At 44.4% G+C, this 17,866-nt stretch overlaps 1 protein-coding gene across 2 annotated transcripts in view; it reads right to left on the bottom strand.

Moving 5' to 3' along the window:
- The window catches only part of SH3KBP1 (SH3 domain containing kinase binding protein 1), a 313,922-nt gene that overhangs the window by 23,992 nt on the left and 272,064 nt on the right, over positions 1–17,866 (bottom strand). For both annotated transcript variants that reach the window (XM_046673657.1, XM_046673658.1), the window contains one exon: positions 9,419–9,504. In XM_046673657.1, the coding sequence (XP_046529613.1) occupies positions 9,419–9,504 (86 nt within the window). The remainder of the gene's footprint in view (positions 1–9,418; positions 9,505–17,866) is intronic.

Raw genomic sequence — 17,866 nt, 5'->3', positions numbered from 1 at the left:
CATTCTCCAGCCTTGGGGGGAAGGAAAAGGACAGAGGTACAAAGTATTCAAAGTGCCCTTAAAAATCCGACATTCTGTGAGTGAGTTAAAAAAAAAATCACAAGCAACTGTATCTCTATAAAAAAATTAATCAGCTAATTGTATATTTCTGGGTGGTGAGTTTTCACCTGAGCTTCACCACCCACCTCTCTCTGGAGCCTTTCATTTGCCCCCTGCACTTTTCCTCTCCCCCCACCCTCATCTCTGCAGACATGTGCTGGACCTGTGGTTTTCAGAAGCCACCTCAAGAACTAGTATACGTCCATGACAAAGTTATCGCCAGTCCATAAAGTGCCATGGAAAGAGGGTCAACATTGTGAGTCTCCCAGTAAGCTAAATGTGTTCAATTGTTTTTCCTGAGGAAGATTCGCCCTGAGCTAACATCTGTGCCAATCTTCCTCTATTTAATATGTGGTTCGCTGCCTCAGCATGGCTGACAAGTGGTGTAGGTCTGCACCTGGGATCTGAACCTGCGAACCCGGGTCGCCAAAGCGGAGCAGGCCAAACTTAACTACTACGCCACAGGGCCAGCCCCTTCAATTTTGAAACTTGCAGATCATATCCTTTCTACCAGGCAACAGCATCTGTTTTTAAAAATGTGCTTAATTAGTAAAACAAGAATCAGAAGTCCCTCACGTTAAAAGCCTTTTTTTCTCTTGGTAGATGAGTCTGTGAAATTCCATGGATTATGAACAACCTTAGGGAGAGATGACTCAGGCTTGGGGAGGTGGAGCACGCCACTATAGGTCACTGTGAAGCTAAATAAAGAGGCTTCTTTGGCTCTAAATCAGGGCTCCCTGTTCACTTACACCTCATCCTTAGCTTGTCACCACCAGATCCAATTACCTTCTAACGGGGCCCACCAACCTCACTCCAGAAGGGCTCGTCACTTTTCTCATTTAATGAATCAAAGGTAGTGGGAGGCTGAGTGGGCCAAGGTTTCCAGATCATGCCTTAACAAGAGTCCGTGGCCAGAAAAAGGAGTTTGGTAACTTAACTTTCCTCCTTACTAAAGCGTAGTTTGTCTATAATGCTTTTAGTATGACAAAGGGGGTAGTGGAGCATGTTTTTCTGGCAGGTTGAATATCCCTCTGGATATTTACAAGTCAAACGGAAGCCACAACCAGGCTCTGCCAATCTGGGAGCCCACAGCCAGTGGGCGGAGGGGGACATTGCAGGCCAAATAAATGCCATGTGCAATCTGAGAGCTGAACGTCACCTGTTCCCTTCTTGCTTCCACATTCATTCGCAGCTTAGAGGCCTCACTTGAGCACACTGCAGATGTAACAAAGGTTACTATATAAGTGTCTTTGCTGTGTATAGACTACTTTGAACCCACTGGGCGTCCTTCTGAATTTGGGTTCTGAAAGCTGTAAATGGTCACAGCATGGAGCAAAAACAGAGATGCTCAAGCCATTGGGCTGAAAGAAGAATGCGAGGGCCCTGACAAGGTGATCAAAATCCCAGGGGAGGACACACTGTCTCTGCACACGCTTGAGCTTCTGGAGCTGGCCACAAGTCCACACAGCTAGCAGGCACTGTGACCTTCTCAAAGGCAAGAGCCAGCTAAACTGATGCTTGCTACACACCCAAACATCCCTCTGCTCCTCTCACCACTCAGTTACTTTTCTTTGTTGCAAGCTGACGGCTGTAGGTGGCTCAGGCAGGATGGCACTGTTTCTTCTCTGTGTTTTAAAATAATTCACACCACCAAATTCATCACTCCCAGGAGGTTACGCAACATTTGTCATCATCTCCTCATTTTGATTTGTTTAACCTCCACCTGTGTTGCTATAGTATTCATGAGACTTTTCCTACTGGCACTTTGAACGTTCATTGTTTTTTGTGCTTATTGGATGTGATGGGGTAAATATGTTTGTGAAACCCATCAAAACTAAGTATGAACCCAGCCAATGAGACAGATTGCCAAAGGCCAGGATTGCCCTGTGGGGAGCCAAGTAGGCAGAGGTGAGTACCTCAGTTTTGGTATGGACCAATGTTTTTAACTGTGAAAGTCTATCAGTGGACACCCTCAATTTACATCTAGGATCAGACTCTTGGAAACACGGAGTAGGACAAGGCCTTGCCATCAACCCATCTCCTCTAGGACTGTGAGATGATTTTGAAACCAGCTGGTTGCCAGCTTGACCTCGTTTACTCAGCACAAACCTAGGCTGTGAGCCCCAAGAGTTTTAGGTGAGAGGTCGGGAACCGGGGGAGGGGGCACTGTAGGGAGAGGTCCAGGCATAGAACCTCTTCTGAATTAGCTGGAGCCAAGGTTGAGTCTCCCAAAGTGCAGAGGAAACCAAAAATGCTCAGAGGGACTGACTAGGTTCAAGACCTACCAATCAGAAGGTCAACCTGTTTCACTACCTTGTATAAAGCGTTTGACCCTAAGCACAATCTCCTTTGCTTTTTGTGATCACACTTGAGAAATGAATATTGCTTCTCAAATAGTCTTGATAAAAATTGAAGTTTGATCATGATGTGTGTCCCTGGATAGGAGCCAGAGCTGCATGTGTTGACACATGCACACCCCACAGCCTCATATGCAGACTCGATGGTGACATAACAGGGACCTCATCTTCCTCTCCTCTGCATAGGTAATGTCAGTCACGTTCCTGATCCCAAAGGCTATGTCTGAAGGCTGCTGGTAAAGAGACACTGTCTGTAAGAGGGCGCTGTGGTTCTCACATGAAAGTTCTCAAGTCAGAGCAAACTAACCCCAAGAGAACAAGAAGCATGGCTCGTTCACACACATGCCTAGCCAGTAGCCCATCTAAAACACTCCCAATGTCGCTCATGGGTTTCTGAAAGGCAAGCAGGACACAGTATATGTTGTCCTATTAAACCCAAGAAATTGCTCAATGACCTGAAATGCTGCACCAAAAGGGGAAACTTAAAATATTTTTTAAAAGGAGGGGACAGAAAAACCAACAACCCAAAGCCAGGGGTCTAAGTCTTCCCCCCAAATCTGTTTGAGAAACCTCAAGAAATTATTTCTTATAGTAAAAGGCAGAAACTTCAAAATAAGTTAAAAATTTAATCACTTGTTTATAGAGATTTGGTGTCATATTAACAAAAATTTTGTGTTACTGGTCCCTATTAAATTGCTTTATATATGTCATGAAAAGCATACAAAGTACAAATCTATAATTTAGCATTGATTAAATTTCATGTTTGTTATCCTTTTATTTAATATCCATTTAAACATTGGGTATTAAATCTTGGGAGGGTATCTGATCCCAAATACAACACTCTTTCTAGGTGAAAATCAGATTTGCATTGTATCACTTTTTCTAGGGCAAGTAACTCTCAAAGGTCATGGCAACTTCTTTGGTCCATATTTAAGTGAATGACTTCAAATATATTTACTTTTTTGTATATTAAGTCACCAGTTTCCAAAAGCTCTGAAATCATTTTCAAACTACATTTTATAGAGATTCTCAGGAAATTAGATGGGCCACTCTAGGACCACAAGGCTGCACTTAAGGGAACACTATCCCCAGCCCAGCTGTTCCCAATTCACCATTGGATTCTTGGCACTGACTGAGCTTTCTCAACCTCAGTGCTATAGACATTTGGGGCTGGATCAGTTTTTGCTGTGGGGCTGTCCTGTGCATTGTGGCATGTTTAGCAGCATCCCTGGTCTCCACCCACTAGATGCCAGTAGCACTGTCACTCCCCACCCCACCCCCATGTTGTGACAACCAAAAATGTCTCCAGACATTGCCAAATGGTCCCTGGGGAGAATGGTTGAGAACCGCTGGGTGTAGACCAACCTCATGCACTGGAAAATTTGGTCTCATGGGTCAGGGAGATCTGGGTTTAAATCCAACTCTGCTACTCACTAGCCAGTTAACCTTGCCCAGGTTACCTGGATTTCTTTATTCCCTGTCCCTTCCCTATAAAAACGAGAGTCATTACACCTCCCTCACAGGGCTTGGCGAAGATGAGAAATATCAAAATATGCAAAGCGTCAAGAGGCACCCAGTGACTATTAATTCCTTCTTTCCTTCCCCTTGCTTGCTCCCACTGCCATAATTTCACCTCTATGACCTCAGGATGGTAGGGAGAGTGAAGAAAGGGTGTATATACTCCTGACTGTACCAGAGGGCCGATTCTAACACTAGGACATTACACGTAAGCTACATTCCTCAGAAGCAACTATTGCAAAGTGTACTCGAAGAGGAATCGAAGATTATAAAGGCATGTTCTACCTCCACATATTCTTAGAAAACACCCCTACGCCTTCCAAACACTTGGTGATTATTCTATCACCACTGCTGTAATCATCCTTATCAATGTCCAGGTGGGCCTCAATTTAAGGAAACTGTGTAAAACAATACACTTATTTAACTCGTTAAGGAAACTTACTTGTATTACAAAATGATTTCTCTACAAGCTTTTAGAGAGCTTTCTTAAGACATCTAAAACATAATCCTGTTTATAAAAGATTGGTTTACAGACAACTCAGAAACACCAATATAGTAGCTATTAGTCTAAATAAACATAACTGTTTTATAAAGTGGGGTAAAGGGGCACTTTTAACCCTATACTTATAAATCAGTGGTGTGTACATATTTTTTTGACATTGAGACCTCAAAGTGAGTGCCAAGAAAATTTCAACTAGCTCTTTTTGCTTTTTAACAGCTTTAGTGCGGTACAATTTCTACACCATAAAGTTCACCCACTTTAAGAGCACAACTTAATAATTTTTAGCAAATTTATGGAGTTGTGCAACCATCACCACAATCTACTTTTAGAACCATTCTAGCACCCCAAATCGACGAGCTCTTAATAGCGTTCCCTGGGTGTAGGGAAGTGTTTTTGCATTTTCTGGCCCAAATGAAGAAGGCTTGAGGCATCCATGAGAGACTGAGGACAAGCTGAAGCTAGTCTTTCTATCTACCAAGCCAGGTCCATGCCCTAAGTCCATTAAAGCTATTGACACTTGGCCCCCAAATTGACTACCATGTGAAGTGTGGGTCTATGGGTCAGGTTGAAAAGATGGAGGGGAAATCCTCAGCTTCCTCAAGTGAAGAGGGGGTGGTATCCACGTAGAGAGATGGAAGTGGGAACAGTTTGACAAGTTTCGAATGGAAAAAAACAGTTAAAACAAAGAAGGCAAGCAACCGAGGAAGAATGAGATGGGCTTTTTCTAAGTCAGTCATGGGAAACCAGATGGCTTAGTTCCCAGGCTGCTTCCCACCTGGAGGCCTCTTGCCACGTGCTTTAGGAGGAAAGGAAGGGAAAATCTCTGTAGTATTGAAGGGTAACAATAAATCCCGCCATGCCATGGGAACTACAATATATGGCATAATAAAAGTAAATGTTATGGCACTTGACTTCGCAGCCTATAATCTCCCGTTCAATCAGAACAGAGATTTTTCCATCAGCAAGAGAAAACTGGACAATTTAATTTTCACTTCTATTCATGCACAGGCCTGTGCTGGAGCTCATCCATGTTTTCTATTATGTTCCTTGAAATATGGCTGCATAGTTTGATACAAACAATATCTCAAGCTGACATCAACAACTTAGTTTTGGATCAACTGATTTCATTCTAAGCTATCACGGGCTGACAGATGCTGGCAGCTGCCCACCCGAGCTCTGGAAAGGCCGTGTTCTCTAATTTAATATTATAATAATGTAAAATTATAGCTTTATTAAGAGGAAACACAGATTTATTTATAGTTAACACTGATGATTTCTAATGGCTTTCAGGTCTGTGTTCTGCTATTCACTGCAACGCAAATTTGGGCAGCTTCAATTGTCTGAATCACTAACAAAACATTCTGGTACAAATAATTTCTTTTTGATTCAAAGCAGTGAACACATGTTACAAAAGTAGAGATAGAAAAGCAGCTCTGAAGAGAGCCAGGCCCCCTGCAATGTCCTAGTCTCCTTGACCACCCCACCTGCAAAAGGCATTTCTGCATTTGGATCTAAAGACATTTTGCTTAAAACCCTCTCCTCCCTCAGCCCCTGGGATGTTGTCAAATTCTGCCTTTCCCTTAGATGTGGACTTTGCACAGGGTTTGGTCTTCAGCTCTAGGTTCTTTTTTTCTCTTTTCTCAAGGTAAAGATTTCATTTATCTTCCTGACTTTATCACTTCTAAGCAAACAGCAATATTAATAATAAGCATCTCAATCTTTTTCCAGCCCTCCAAGAGATTTTCCATTTCTGGAAGACAAGGTGAGGAAGTTGGTAGAGACATCAGTATTCTTTGTGGATAAAGAAGCTGAAGCTCAGAGAGTCCATGTAAATTACGGAAGGTCACCTAGCCAGGAAGCAGCAGAATCAGCAGCACTCAAAGCCACATCGGCAGATGCCTGCTCTGCGTTCCTGCCTCCTGGAAGGTCCTAATCTCGACCTGCAATGCCTCTCCAGCCTCAGCCTTCCACCTTCAGGCTTCACCCAGCACTGAGACAGGGATGTCCGGTCAAATCTCAAAGTCAACACGCTTAAATAAATTCATCACGTTTTCCCCCAAACCAGTTCCTCCTCCAGTCACGCTTATTTCTACCCAAGTCATTTCTCCCCCAGTCACCCAACCCTAAAACCTCACAACTAACAAATCATTCTCTCCTCCTCCCCACTCCCAAGTCCAATGTGTTACTGAAGCCTGGCAATAATTCTCTTGCATTTCTGCGTGTCCACATCTATCCTTTCTTTCACAATCCTTTTGTGAGCAGCTTAATTTTGGCTCTCTCTTACTGCCTCTCACTCGAACTATCAAATAACCTGACTCCTTGACACCCATCTTTCCTTCACCTCATGGGTCCCACAAAGCTCTATCAGTTATTATCTGAATTTTTAGACCTGATCATGTCCCTTCAGAGTCAACCATCAACGGCTCCCACTGCCTACAGAATAAATTACAAATCCAAATTCAATCCAGGCCCGACTTACATTTCCAGGTCAGCCCCCCGCCCCGAGGCCGGCACAAACCCTCTACTGCAGCCAGGCTGATGCACTCGCAACTACCAGCACTCCTCATGTGATTTCCCTGCCTACCTCTGCCCCTACCTAAGCGAATCCAACTTCCAGATCCAGAAAAGTCTGCCCCCCTCCATGGAGCCTGCCCTCACACCCTGGGCGCCAAGGAGCATCCTCAACTCTCATCAGCATTACTTTCTACCACTCAGTCATCATTTAGACAGACTGTTACCTCACTTTTCATTTACTGTCTTCGGGGCCCAAACAGACCCAAAGCCCCCAGAAGGCAGGGCCTGTGTGTGAGGACCTTGGTACCATTCAGACTTGCACTTTAGTAGGTACTCGAGTATTTCCTGGTTGATTACTTAGCCACCAATCATCGTTTCTTGCAAAGCAAATAACATATACATTAAATTATTAGCTTGAGGAATTATAGTTTTCTTGGATTAATGTCTTCTTGGCAAAATGAGAGTGAACTAAACCTCAGCATCCCTTTCTGAGCTCCCAAATACACACAACTGGGGCTTAGTTTCCACAATATGAAAAGCTTCCATAGACTAAACCCCCTCCATCAATGCCCCCAACATTTCCAATCCAGCTTGTCAGAATGAAAAAACATGGGATTCATATTTTGGCAATAGCCACCTTAGTGATCTCTAGACCCAAAGAAAACAAGAGTCAAAGTCAATGTTCTTCACAAGCAAGGCATGGCCCTGTGTATCCTGGAGGTGGGAGAACACCTCCCCTCCCGTGGGAGGCCCCACATTACCTTCACTGACACTTTGCCAACCGACAACCGTGCCTTGAAACAGGGCCCGAATGCAAACTGCAGAGCAGTAGAACCGGAACTTAATCAGACTCATTCTGATGATTCCTGCTCGTTCACTGCCAATCACTGCTCTGCTGTTCCCTGCCCTTTAACCAGGTCAAAAGCTACAGCAAGCCAGCGTTTCCATTATTATTGCATCATCTCAAGTTGTCAGAAACTCTTGGTCATGCTTCCTGACTCGGCTTCTCAAAGGCTCACTGCGGATGTAAACCAGTTTCTGGAAACCGGACAAGCACTTTTGGTGTTTACAGTCACAATGACATATCCTACCCTCAAGCCTTCACAAGATCAGACCAGAGACTGCAGGTTAGCAGTTGCAAAGATGCAACTCTATGAGCAGATTTCAGAAGAAAACAGCACCCACCCAGGTGACGAGAATGTTCATATTAGGAGCTCTGGAACCTCTTACAAGACCTGCCAAATGTTGGACATTTGCTTCTAAATTGAGCAGCCAGTGCAAATGATGTTGGAAATCTTCCATGTCAAATCAATCCCTGATAGTGGCTGCCAGAGCTTAGGGAAGGGGAGGGGGGCAGGAGGAAGGTGGGTGTGGTTATCAAAGGGCAACACAAGGGATCCTAGTGGTGCTGGAATGTTCTATATCTTGAGTGTGGTGGTAGATACACAAACCTACACGTGTGACAAAATTGCACAGAACTAAATACACACAAGTACTAGGAAGACTGGGGAACCTGGTGGACTGGATCCATGTCAATATTTGGGTTGTGATCTTGTACTGTACTTTCATAAGACGTCACCATTGGGGGAAACTGGGTAACAGGTATGTGGATCTATTATTTCTTACAACTGCATGTGAATCTCTAATTATTTCAAAATAAAAAATTTAATTAAAAAAAGGCAAATTCCAAAATGTAGCCCTTTCTATCATGTAGAATAGGAGAGAGTGCTAACTTATGACTATGACAGGTACAAATAAAAGATGTAAAGCTCAAAAAAATTTAGTCCCTAAATCTACACTTCTTAAAAGGGCTGTCACCCAAGTCAGACCAACGGTGACCTCAACTAGCACACATGTGACCTCACACCTACCCACACACACCCCCTGAAGGCCCTCCAACTCGTTTACCCACAGAGACTTTAGCTACCTTCCCATTTATCACACAGTAGTATCCTGACCTTGGGAAAACTCACTCATGTTCTGAACTAAGTAGCAATTATCACACCAAAGCTTATTTTAAATTCAAAGTCAAAACACTTAGTGCTGTGTCTACAATGAACTCTGCCATTCTGCATTTTCACCCATTCACCTTTTTACACTAAAAACATAAATCACCGGAAAATATGAATATAAGTGCCAATGCCCACTTTTACAAAAAGGTTTATACATCATTTCTTTTCATTAGACCTTGCAAGGAATTTCTCCTAAGGCCAGGGAGAGTAAAAATCCCAGGCATTCTGTTTTAATGTGGGAACTGCCATCACTTCCCTTGTTTTCAAAATTGTAACACCTAAAACCAACTGAGGGCTGTTAGCCTTGTATTTAAATGGCTATGTTAGTTCTCATCAGGTTGCTTGAAGGGGCAAGCCAAGCTCTGTAGTTCTTTCAAAATTTTGCAAAGAGAAGCAAGAATGCTCTCCTTACTCACCGATGTCATTGCTGCGGTCTGAGAGATCCTTGTCCAGGATGCCGGATATCGAAGTGCCCACCAAGTCAATCTTTGGACCGTCGCCCCTACATTAAAAACACAAGTTCAGGCATTTAATAATTGGTGTGTTTCCTGGTCCTTTTTTCAGCTTTCGTGATGCACACACACGTTAAGGAGTGTGCTATGCGTGGGGTGGGTGGCACTGTAGCCTGTAAGGAAGCCAGCGGGAGCCAATAAGCTATCCAACCACATGGGCCTTAGTGCAAACTGGCTGACAAACTGGACGCCCTCTTCTCCAGCACACATTTTCAAAGACGGCTATTTTAATAATGACTGTTCAGCAATGCACCTTCAGCCGCAAACCCTCCCGCTGGTACACAGGGTACAACATAGAGCCTGCTCCCGCCCCATGGCCAAATAAGCACCAGCAAAGGGGAACTGGGAGCTTCCCTTTTAAGGAGCAAGGAATTTAGCCAATGCCGCTTGTCAAAGGTCGGCTACTCTTAACCTTGAGAAAAAGGTTTTCTGGCCTGGGGCTGAGGCATCAGCCAGGCTGTTGACAGGCACAAGGTGTAGAGTTGAGATCTGGCAGCCTGAAAGCTGGCGCTGGGGCACAGGCCTATAAAATTAGACAGCTCTTGGGTGGGTGCCCCCATGCCCATCAGGACACAAGCAACTTCCCTCTGTATTTGGGCTAGGAGCAGCCCTTGGGGACAGGAACAGAACTCCAAGATGATGAGAGAAACAGTCCGCATATGCACAAACAGAAGATTTCTCCAAATTTCTCCAAAAGGGCAGCTCTTTGGGCTCTTCACGGTGGGGGGAGGGGGGTGGTGGTGGTAATGAGCCCCAAATGAGATTATGCAAGGTCTGTGATGGTAGTGAAATAGGAAAAGATCCCTGCCCATAAAATGAGAGGGAGAAGCCACGCTTTCTCCCTTCCTTCCGGGAAAGCAACAGAAATAGTCCATCTCATGGCTCCTGCACTCACTATGGCCTGAAGCCAAACGGCACAATGAGTAACAGATTTACTCAAGGAACATTTGTCAAATACCTATCATGCTGAGGGTACTGAGAGGGCCAAGCCAGATGGTATCCACTCTGGAGGGGTTCTTGGTCTAAATGGGAGAAAGAGAAAGACAACCACAGCCCACACAGCGAAGGCTGCATAAGATGCAGGCACGTCAAAGTTCTATGAGATGAAAGGACTGCGTCAGTGCAGGGGAGCTGCATGGTGGGGCCAGGGGCACACAGAGGAGGTGGTATTACAGTTGGGCCTGAGAGGGAAAGGGAGAGAGGACATATCAGTAAGAGGCATGATTGAGCAAGGACCTAGGGGTAAGTGGGAGTGTCCAATGTGGCCAAGGGTCCCAGGGCTAAAGCCTGAGGTCCCTGGAGAATAGCAAGAGGAGAAAGTTTGGCAAAGGCCAGACTGTGCCAGGTTCAGTCTGTCCTGGAGGTAACGGGTGACGGAAGGAAAGCTGAAGCAGGAGACCTACAAATCTAGAGGTCGGGGAGGGAGGTGACAGGGCCGACCCTGGGTTTCTCACTCAAGAAGAGGTGGTGGGGGTAGCATTCAGCGTGACAGGCACATTCTTGTGATGGAGAAGAGCCCCCGTCAGCTCCCAAACGAACAAGACTGACTCTTAACCTCAAGCATAACCTCCAGCACCCTCAACCAAAGATGAGCAGAGGTGGAAACTCTGGGGAAGCAGGGTTGGGCCAAAGGGCTTGGCCTCCACCAAGAGAAAACACAGCTCAAAGACTCTGCGTGTGTGTGTGTGTGCATTATGAGACTTGTCGGGCTTTTCAGAGCTCGGTTGAAATAAAAGGAGAGCGTGGACTACTGTACTTGGAAAGGGGAAGCAACTTGAACTTCACAGCAGAGCCTTCATTTCCCGCCTCACCCCAACCTCCTAAGGTTGTGGGGGCCCCCAGGCTAGGTTTCCATAGCAGATTCCTTCTCCATCCCCTGGGCACCGAGGCTCAGGCCCCACAAGTCACACTCCTTTGGACGGACCCCAAGCCAAGAGGAGCGGCGAGATCGAGGGAATTTATTTCAAAACATTTTATTGCCAGGGCCCCAGTATCCACTAATTTGAATGTAACCTTCTGAATGAAATGTTTTAGAAATGTGGTATTATTAGTAGGAAAGCATTTTCATTTTTAAAAGCTCTTGAGGGCCCTTAATCTTATTATTTGGTATCTACAGAGCCTGACTGATTTGGTGCTGTCATCTCCAAACTACAGACTGAACTTGAGGAGACTCACAGCCAGACAGCTCTGTCCTTTTGGGAACACACCAAGGCCCCAAACTTATGAGAACACATGTTCTGTCCGGGCAGAGAGGTCACTCAGGCAAGAAGAGTCCAGTTAATTCCACTGGGCTTTTTTTTCTTTTTGCCAAGGGGGAGGAGGGTTTGAGGTGACACCCTGGTGGGCAGCTGGGGAGAAAATCAGAGGGCGTATTGGCGGGAAGAAGGAGCTTTGCACATCAGCTAATCACCTGTAGCTCAGAACAACTTGGCTGCTTCTGGACATGTGGCTTATTTATGCATTTTGGTAACTGAGAATCTTGGAGCTGCCATTTCCCTCTTGGATTTGACAGCTGGAAGCTTCCAGTCAAATGCGAGCCTATCTCGAGGGCTGCAGAGAACCCTATTGCACATGACCGTGCTCATCTTATCTTGGGTGGGACTACTTTTTTACTCTTATTTCCCTTTTGTTGTCACTCCCAACTATTTTATTCTTTTACATGCATTTTTCAAAATTATCCCAAAGCCTTTGGGGGATGGTGTTGGGTAAAAAGAAGTAGTTTTTAAGAATAGGGTATATATCAATAGCATTTAAAACCTTCATCTGGGGGCTGGCCTGGTGGCGAGTGGTTAAGTTTGCACGTTCCGCTTCGGCGGCCCAGGGTTTGCTGGTTCAGATCCTGGGTGCAGACCTATTCACTGCTTATCAAGCCATGCTGTGGCAGGTGTCCCACATATAAAATAGAGGAAGATGAGCACAGACGTTAGCTCAGGGCCAGTCTTCCTCAGCAAAAAGAGGAGGATTAGTGGCAGATGTTAGCTCAGGGCTAATCTTCCCCCCACAAAAAATTTTTTAAAAAACCTTCATCTTCTTTGGACCAGTTCTGGGAGTCTATGCTAAAGAAATAGTCTGAAATACCCAATGGCTTTTGCAGATCAATATATTTATCACAGTGCTATTTGTAATAAAGATAAATTGAAAAGATCTCAAATCTCTCATAAATAGGGGAAGAGTTGAATAACCTATGATATTTGATGGACTTTTATATAGCCATTAAAATGACACTTATAAACAGTTTATGACAACAGGGACAAATGCTTATGTTACAATGTCAAGGGACAAAGGCAAGTTAAAAATGACATACACCTCAAAGCACATGCACCCACATGCCATTCTGATATACTAGGAAGAGAGATTTATTTTTAAGACTGGAAGAATATTACAGTGGTTATTCCTGCATAGTCTGATGGGTGATTTCTAGCACCCAGTTCAACACCTGGTACATGACAGGGGCTCAGAACACTTGTGGAATTAAAGAACATTTACCCTTTTTTTCTGAAATGGGAACGCATTATGTATTTGTACAATAAATGCAATTTTTTTCCAAAAGACAAAGTTGTATGACATTCAGTATGATCAAACCTATGAAAAGCCAATGAAAAACAAACCAAATCACACAGAGGAAAAAGATGGGAAAGAAACAGTCCAAAATGTTAACAGTAGTTGTTTTGGGGATAAGACTATAGGTGAATTTTTCCTTAGTTTTAAAGTTCACTTTTTAAAAAAAAAAAAAAAGTTCATATTTATGTCTGACCGGGCAAGGGAAACAAAAGAAAAAATGAATAAATGAGACTACATCAAACTAAAAAGCTTCTGCACAGCAAAGGAAACCATCAACAAAACAAAAAGACAACCTAACAATTGGGAGAAGATATTTGCAAACCACATATCAGATAAGGTGTTAATATCCAAAGTATACAAAGAACTCATACATCTCAACAACAAAAAACCAACAACCCAATTGAAAAATGGGCAAAAGATCTGAACAGAGATTTCTCCAAAGAAGATATACAGATGCTCAACATCATTAGCTATCAGGGAAATGCAAATCAAAACTACAATGAGATATCACCTCACTCCAGTCAGAATGGCTGTAATTAACAAGATGGGAAACGAGTGTCGGAGAGGATGTGGAGAGACGGGAACCCTCGTACACTGCTGGTGGCAGTGCAAACTGATGCAGCCACTACGGAAAACGGTATGGAGTATCCTCAGAAAACCAAAAATAGATCTACCATGTGATCCAGCTATTCCACTTCTGGGTATTTATCCAAAGAACTTGAAAACACAAGTGCATAAAGATACATGCACCCCTATGTTCACTGCAGCATTGTTCACAATAGCTAAGACTTGGAAGCAACCTAGGTGCCCATCGAGGGACGAATGGATAAAGAAGAAGTGGTATAAATACACAATGGAATACTACTCAGCCATAAGAAACGATGAAATCTGGCCATTTGTGATAACATGGATGGATCTTGAGGGTATTATGCTAAGTGAAATAGGTCAGAGGGAAAAAGTCAAATACTGTATGATCTCATTCATAAATAGAAGAAAAAAACAACGACAAACAAGCACATAGCAACAGAGATTGGATTGGTGGTTACCAGAGAGGAAGGAGGGGGGGCAAAAGGGGTAATTAGGCTCACTTGTGTGGTGATGGACTATAATTAGTTTTTGGGTGGTGAACATGATGTAATCTACACAGAATTCGAAATATCTTACAATGTACATCTGAAAGCTAAAAAAAAAAATGGTTCTGATGGTAAATTCTTGTTATGTGTATTTTACCTCAATTAAAAATAAAAAAAAATAAAGGAAAGAAAATAAAATAAAAATTACTATACTTAAAAAAAAAGTTCATATTCAATAATAGAGACTTGGACAATTCAGGCAGCTTCTGTCCTCTCTCCTTTCTCCCTAACAGCATCATCAAGGTAAAGGGGAGATTTCTTGGCCTCTGCCTACAAACTCTCCTTTAAGAATCTCCCGGCCACAAGTGCCCATGTGATGACCTGTGACCACACCTGGAACTCACCTGGGAACAGTTGGGGATGTGTGGAGTTACAAATCCTAGACTCAGAGGTCCAGGTCATGAGGGACCACCCTCAAGAAACAGGAAGTACCATCCCGGAGCCATCCCTCCCCAGATTCTAAATCGTCAGCCACATTCTGACAGGAAGGATATTGGGATCCCCCATCTCTCTAACTGAGCCCTGATCCCCCATGCCAAGAGCCAAACACAGGCTTTCGGCTGAAAATTATCTTCTCTACAGGGCCAGAAGCAAGCCTATTTTGAAAACACAGTAGGTGTAGTTTAAAAAAGGTTCTGATCCTTCCAAGTAGGGAAGCTGCAGCTGGTGTTTTGACAGTGTTCAGACTGTGGGTGTGGAAGCGTTTTACAATGTCTATTTGTAAATGCCTTTCACTGTATTTATAGACTCTTACAACAATGCTAATGAATTTCAGTTCTGAAAAATACCAGAATTTCTCAAATTCTTCAAGGCACGTGTTTGGAGCGGCTGATACCCAATGAGACTGCAGCCCTCGATGGTCCCTGTTCTCCTCCAGTCTGCCCAATGCACGGGTACCATTTTGGCAAAAAGAATGTTACTAAATTCAACAAAAGAGGAAAAAGCCCATCCTTGTGTAATTTACTAGCTCCTGTGAGGGTTTTTGTCTGGTGAGTTTCTATGCCCGCAGCTGTTAAATAAAAGGAAAAATAGAAGAAAGCAGGCATATCACCATATATCAAAAGATAGCAGAACAAGGTTGTCCTGACTCATTTCTGATTTTTAAATCAAAATAATGTTATTTTCTTGATTTTTCTCAGCAGTTTTGGTTATGAACACTTAAAATACATGACTTGGATAGACACCTAGCTGCTGAAAGTTTCCTTGCTTGACTGGACAGGGAACCTAAATTGCAGAGAATGGGTTGACTGGCCCCAGGACACCCAGCAAGAATAAGTGGAGCCTACAATCCCATAGAAATAACAGCAGCAGCTGCATTTACTGACTGCCTTCCAGGAGCCAGGCACTAGGATAAGCCCCTTTCATGCATTATTCAATCGTTACAACCACCCCTTGAAGTATCTACTCTACAAGGTAGACACAGAGCTGCACTACCCAGAGCCCGCTTTGGGGAAGGGCTGGTTGTCCCTATTGCTGGGAGTGCTGTCAGCCCCTCCAGGGACCACCTCAGCTGCAGAGAGCCTCCTCGGCCGAGGCGCACCCTTTCCAGGGTGGGCCACACCCCATGGTATAAAAGTCTCGGTCACTTCAGCCCAACACAGGACAACCTGGCGGGGTCCCTTTAGCCCCAAAGCTCCCTGTGGAGTTGGCCAAGGCTCTGGTGAGCCGGTATCACAACTTGATTTCTCCCTCTGCCCAACGCTGCTTTCTTCTCTCTTCCATGGACACTGAACTCTAAAACATGTCATGCGTACTAAATGCTGCCTCAGAGTCTGCTTCCTGGAGAACCCCACCTATGATGCCCTTATTTTCATTATATAGATCAGGAAACTGAGGGTCAGTGAGATTAAGTCACTTGCTGACAAAAGGTCATAAAAGTAGTAGAAAGGTGGGGTCTGGATTTGAACCTACTAACTTTGACTCCGGAGGCCAAACTCTTGACCACTTCTCAAAGTTGCTTCATTCAGCCTCCTGGTCATGCGGACGGTGAGTCATCGAGGATGCCAGGCAGCCTGTGTCATCATAGCTCACTGCCAGCTGGGTAAATTGCCTTTGTTCCCCCAGTAAAAAAGTACTAATAATAAACAAAAATCACACATCCAACCCGCCTAGAGAGGCCTGCTCTTCCCACTCAGACCTGAGACATGAGGCGTGCACAGTTGGAAAGGTGGAAGATGCGCCATGTGCATCCCTTGAGAACATGAGCTCAGTCAGTGGCATAGCCCAATTTAGCCCAAGTTGGGACAGTTAAGCCAAGACATGTGGCCTGGAAAAGGTGTCGAAGTGCACAGGAAGCCAAGGCAAGCAAACAAGTAAATAAATAAACAGCAGCAATAACAGCAGCAACAACAACAACAAAACACCAAAAAGACCCCACAACCATTCTGGAGGTGAGTGGGGATGAAGGAAAAAGAGTGAATCCACCAAATCCTACCAAACAAAAGATCCCAGGCCCAGATGATGACTCTTTTTGGCAGTGCCCCCTCCCCGCCCTCAGAAGGATCTATTACCATAATGTAAATGTTTGGGCTATAACTGCATAAAAATTGTAACAGGGGAAAAATAAAAAGCTGGGAAGAAAAGGAAAGGAAAAAAATAGAAAAGTCCCAGCCCCTATGCTCAGGAAACCACCGAGGTACTCATCACACATCCTCTATTTTTTTCCAGCTTTCATCCCATGTGGGAGTTGTCAACTCATATGGACGGTGGAGGATGCCAAATGTGAAGATCCTAGAGAAACGACTTGAGTTACCCTGCTTTCTTTCCTGCTCCAGCTCCACAACCTTGTTTTATCACTCCCTTCTAATGTAAAACCACCACATCCTATTGTTCACCTCCCTTTTCCTGGTCCAATCTCGCACAGAGGATGCAAGGCCAACAGAAGTGAACATCCTCTCCCCGCTGTCCTAGCTGCCCACTCAAAACATCTCAGACTTAGGCTCTGAATACTGAAACTGGGTACAGATTACCCAGCTCAAGCCCCCATTTCATTACAGACAAGTGTCCTGTGCTCCAAGGGCAGGAGTTATGTGCCCAAGGCCACATAGCTAATTGGTGGCAGAGCTGAAACCAGATGGAAGATTTCTGGTGCCCAGTCTTATCTTTGCCCACCACACTTGGGATGGCAATAATCAAAATGAACATCCACATGCACATGTTTTATGCTTCCAGAGATTTTTTTCTCTCTCAAATAAACAACTATAGGACAGCTCTGCCTATCTGGGAAGGTAGGAGATGTCAAGCCAGTCTTTCAGAAGTGTTCTGCCCAGGGAGGTTGAATCTTTCCATTGGGAAAGGACAAAATTACAGAAATAATAAGCCCAGTTTCCTTCGCTGATCAGTAGGAGGGCAGGAGGAGCCTCCCCCCGCTTTCCCAGAAATGTGGATCCAAAGGCCCTGCTGCTATCTGTGGAGGCCCTACATACACACCCTGTGGCCAAAAATGTCCCAGGAATCACAGGCACCTTTTGACTGTGAACTTCCCATTTAAATATGGAACAGCTCGAGCAAGGCCAGGGGCGCAAGAAGTGGGAACCAGAGTGGTTTTCCTGGCAGCTCTCCTCCTGCACTGCGTCCTTGTTTGGATGAGCACAAACAAGCTTGGCTATTTATAGTTGATGAAGACACGTTGGAAGGTGATGGGACATTGCCCGCTCAA

The sequence above is a fragment of the Equus quagga genome, chromosome 10 (assembly GCF_021613505.1).
Source record: "Equus quagga isolate Etosha38 chromosome 10, UCLA_HA_Equagga_1.0, whole genome shotgun sequence".
Classification (NCBI taxonomy): Eukaryota; Metazoa; Chordata; class Mammalia; order Perissodactyla; family Equidae; genus Equus; species Equus quagga.
This window is presented reverse-complemented; position numbering and strand designations above follow the sequence as displayed.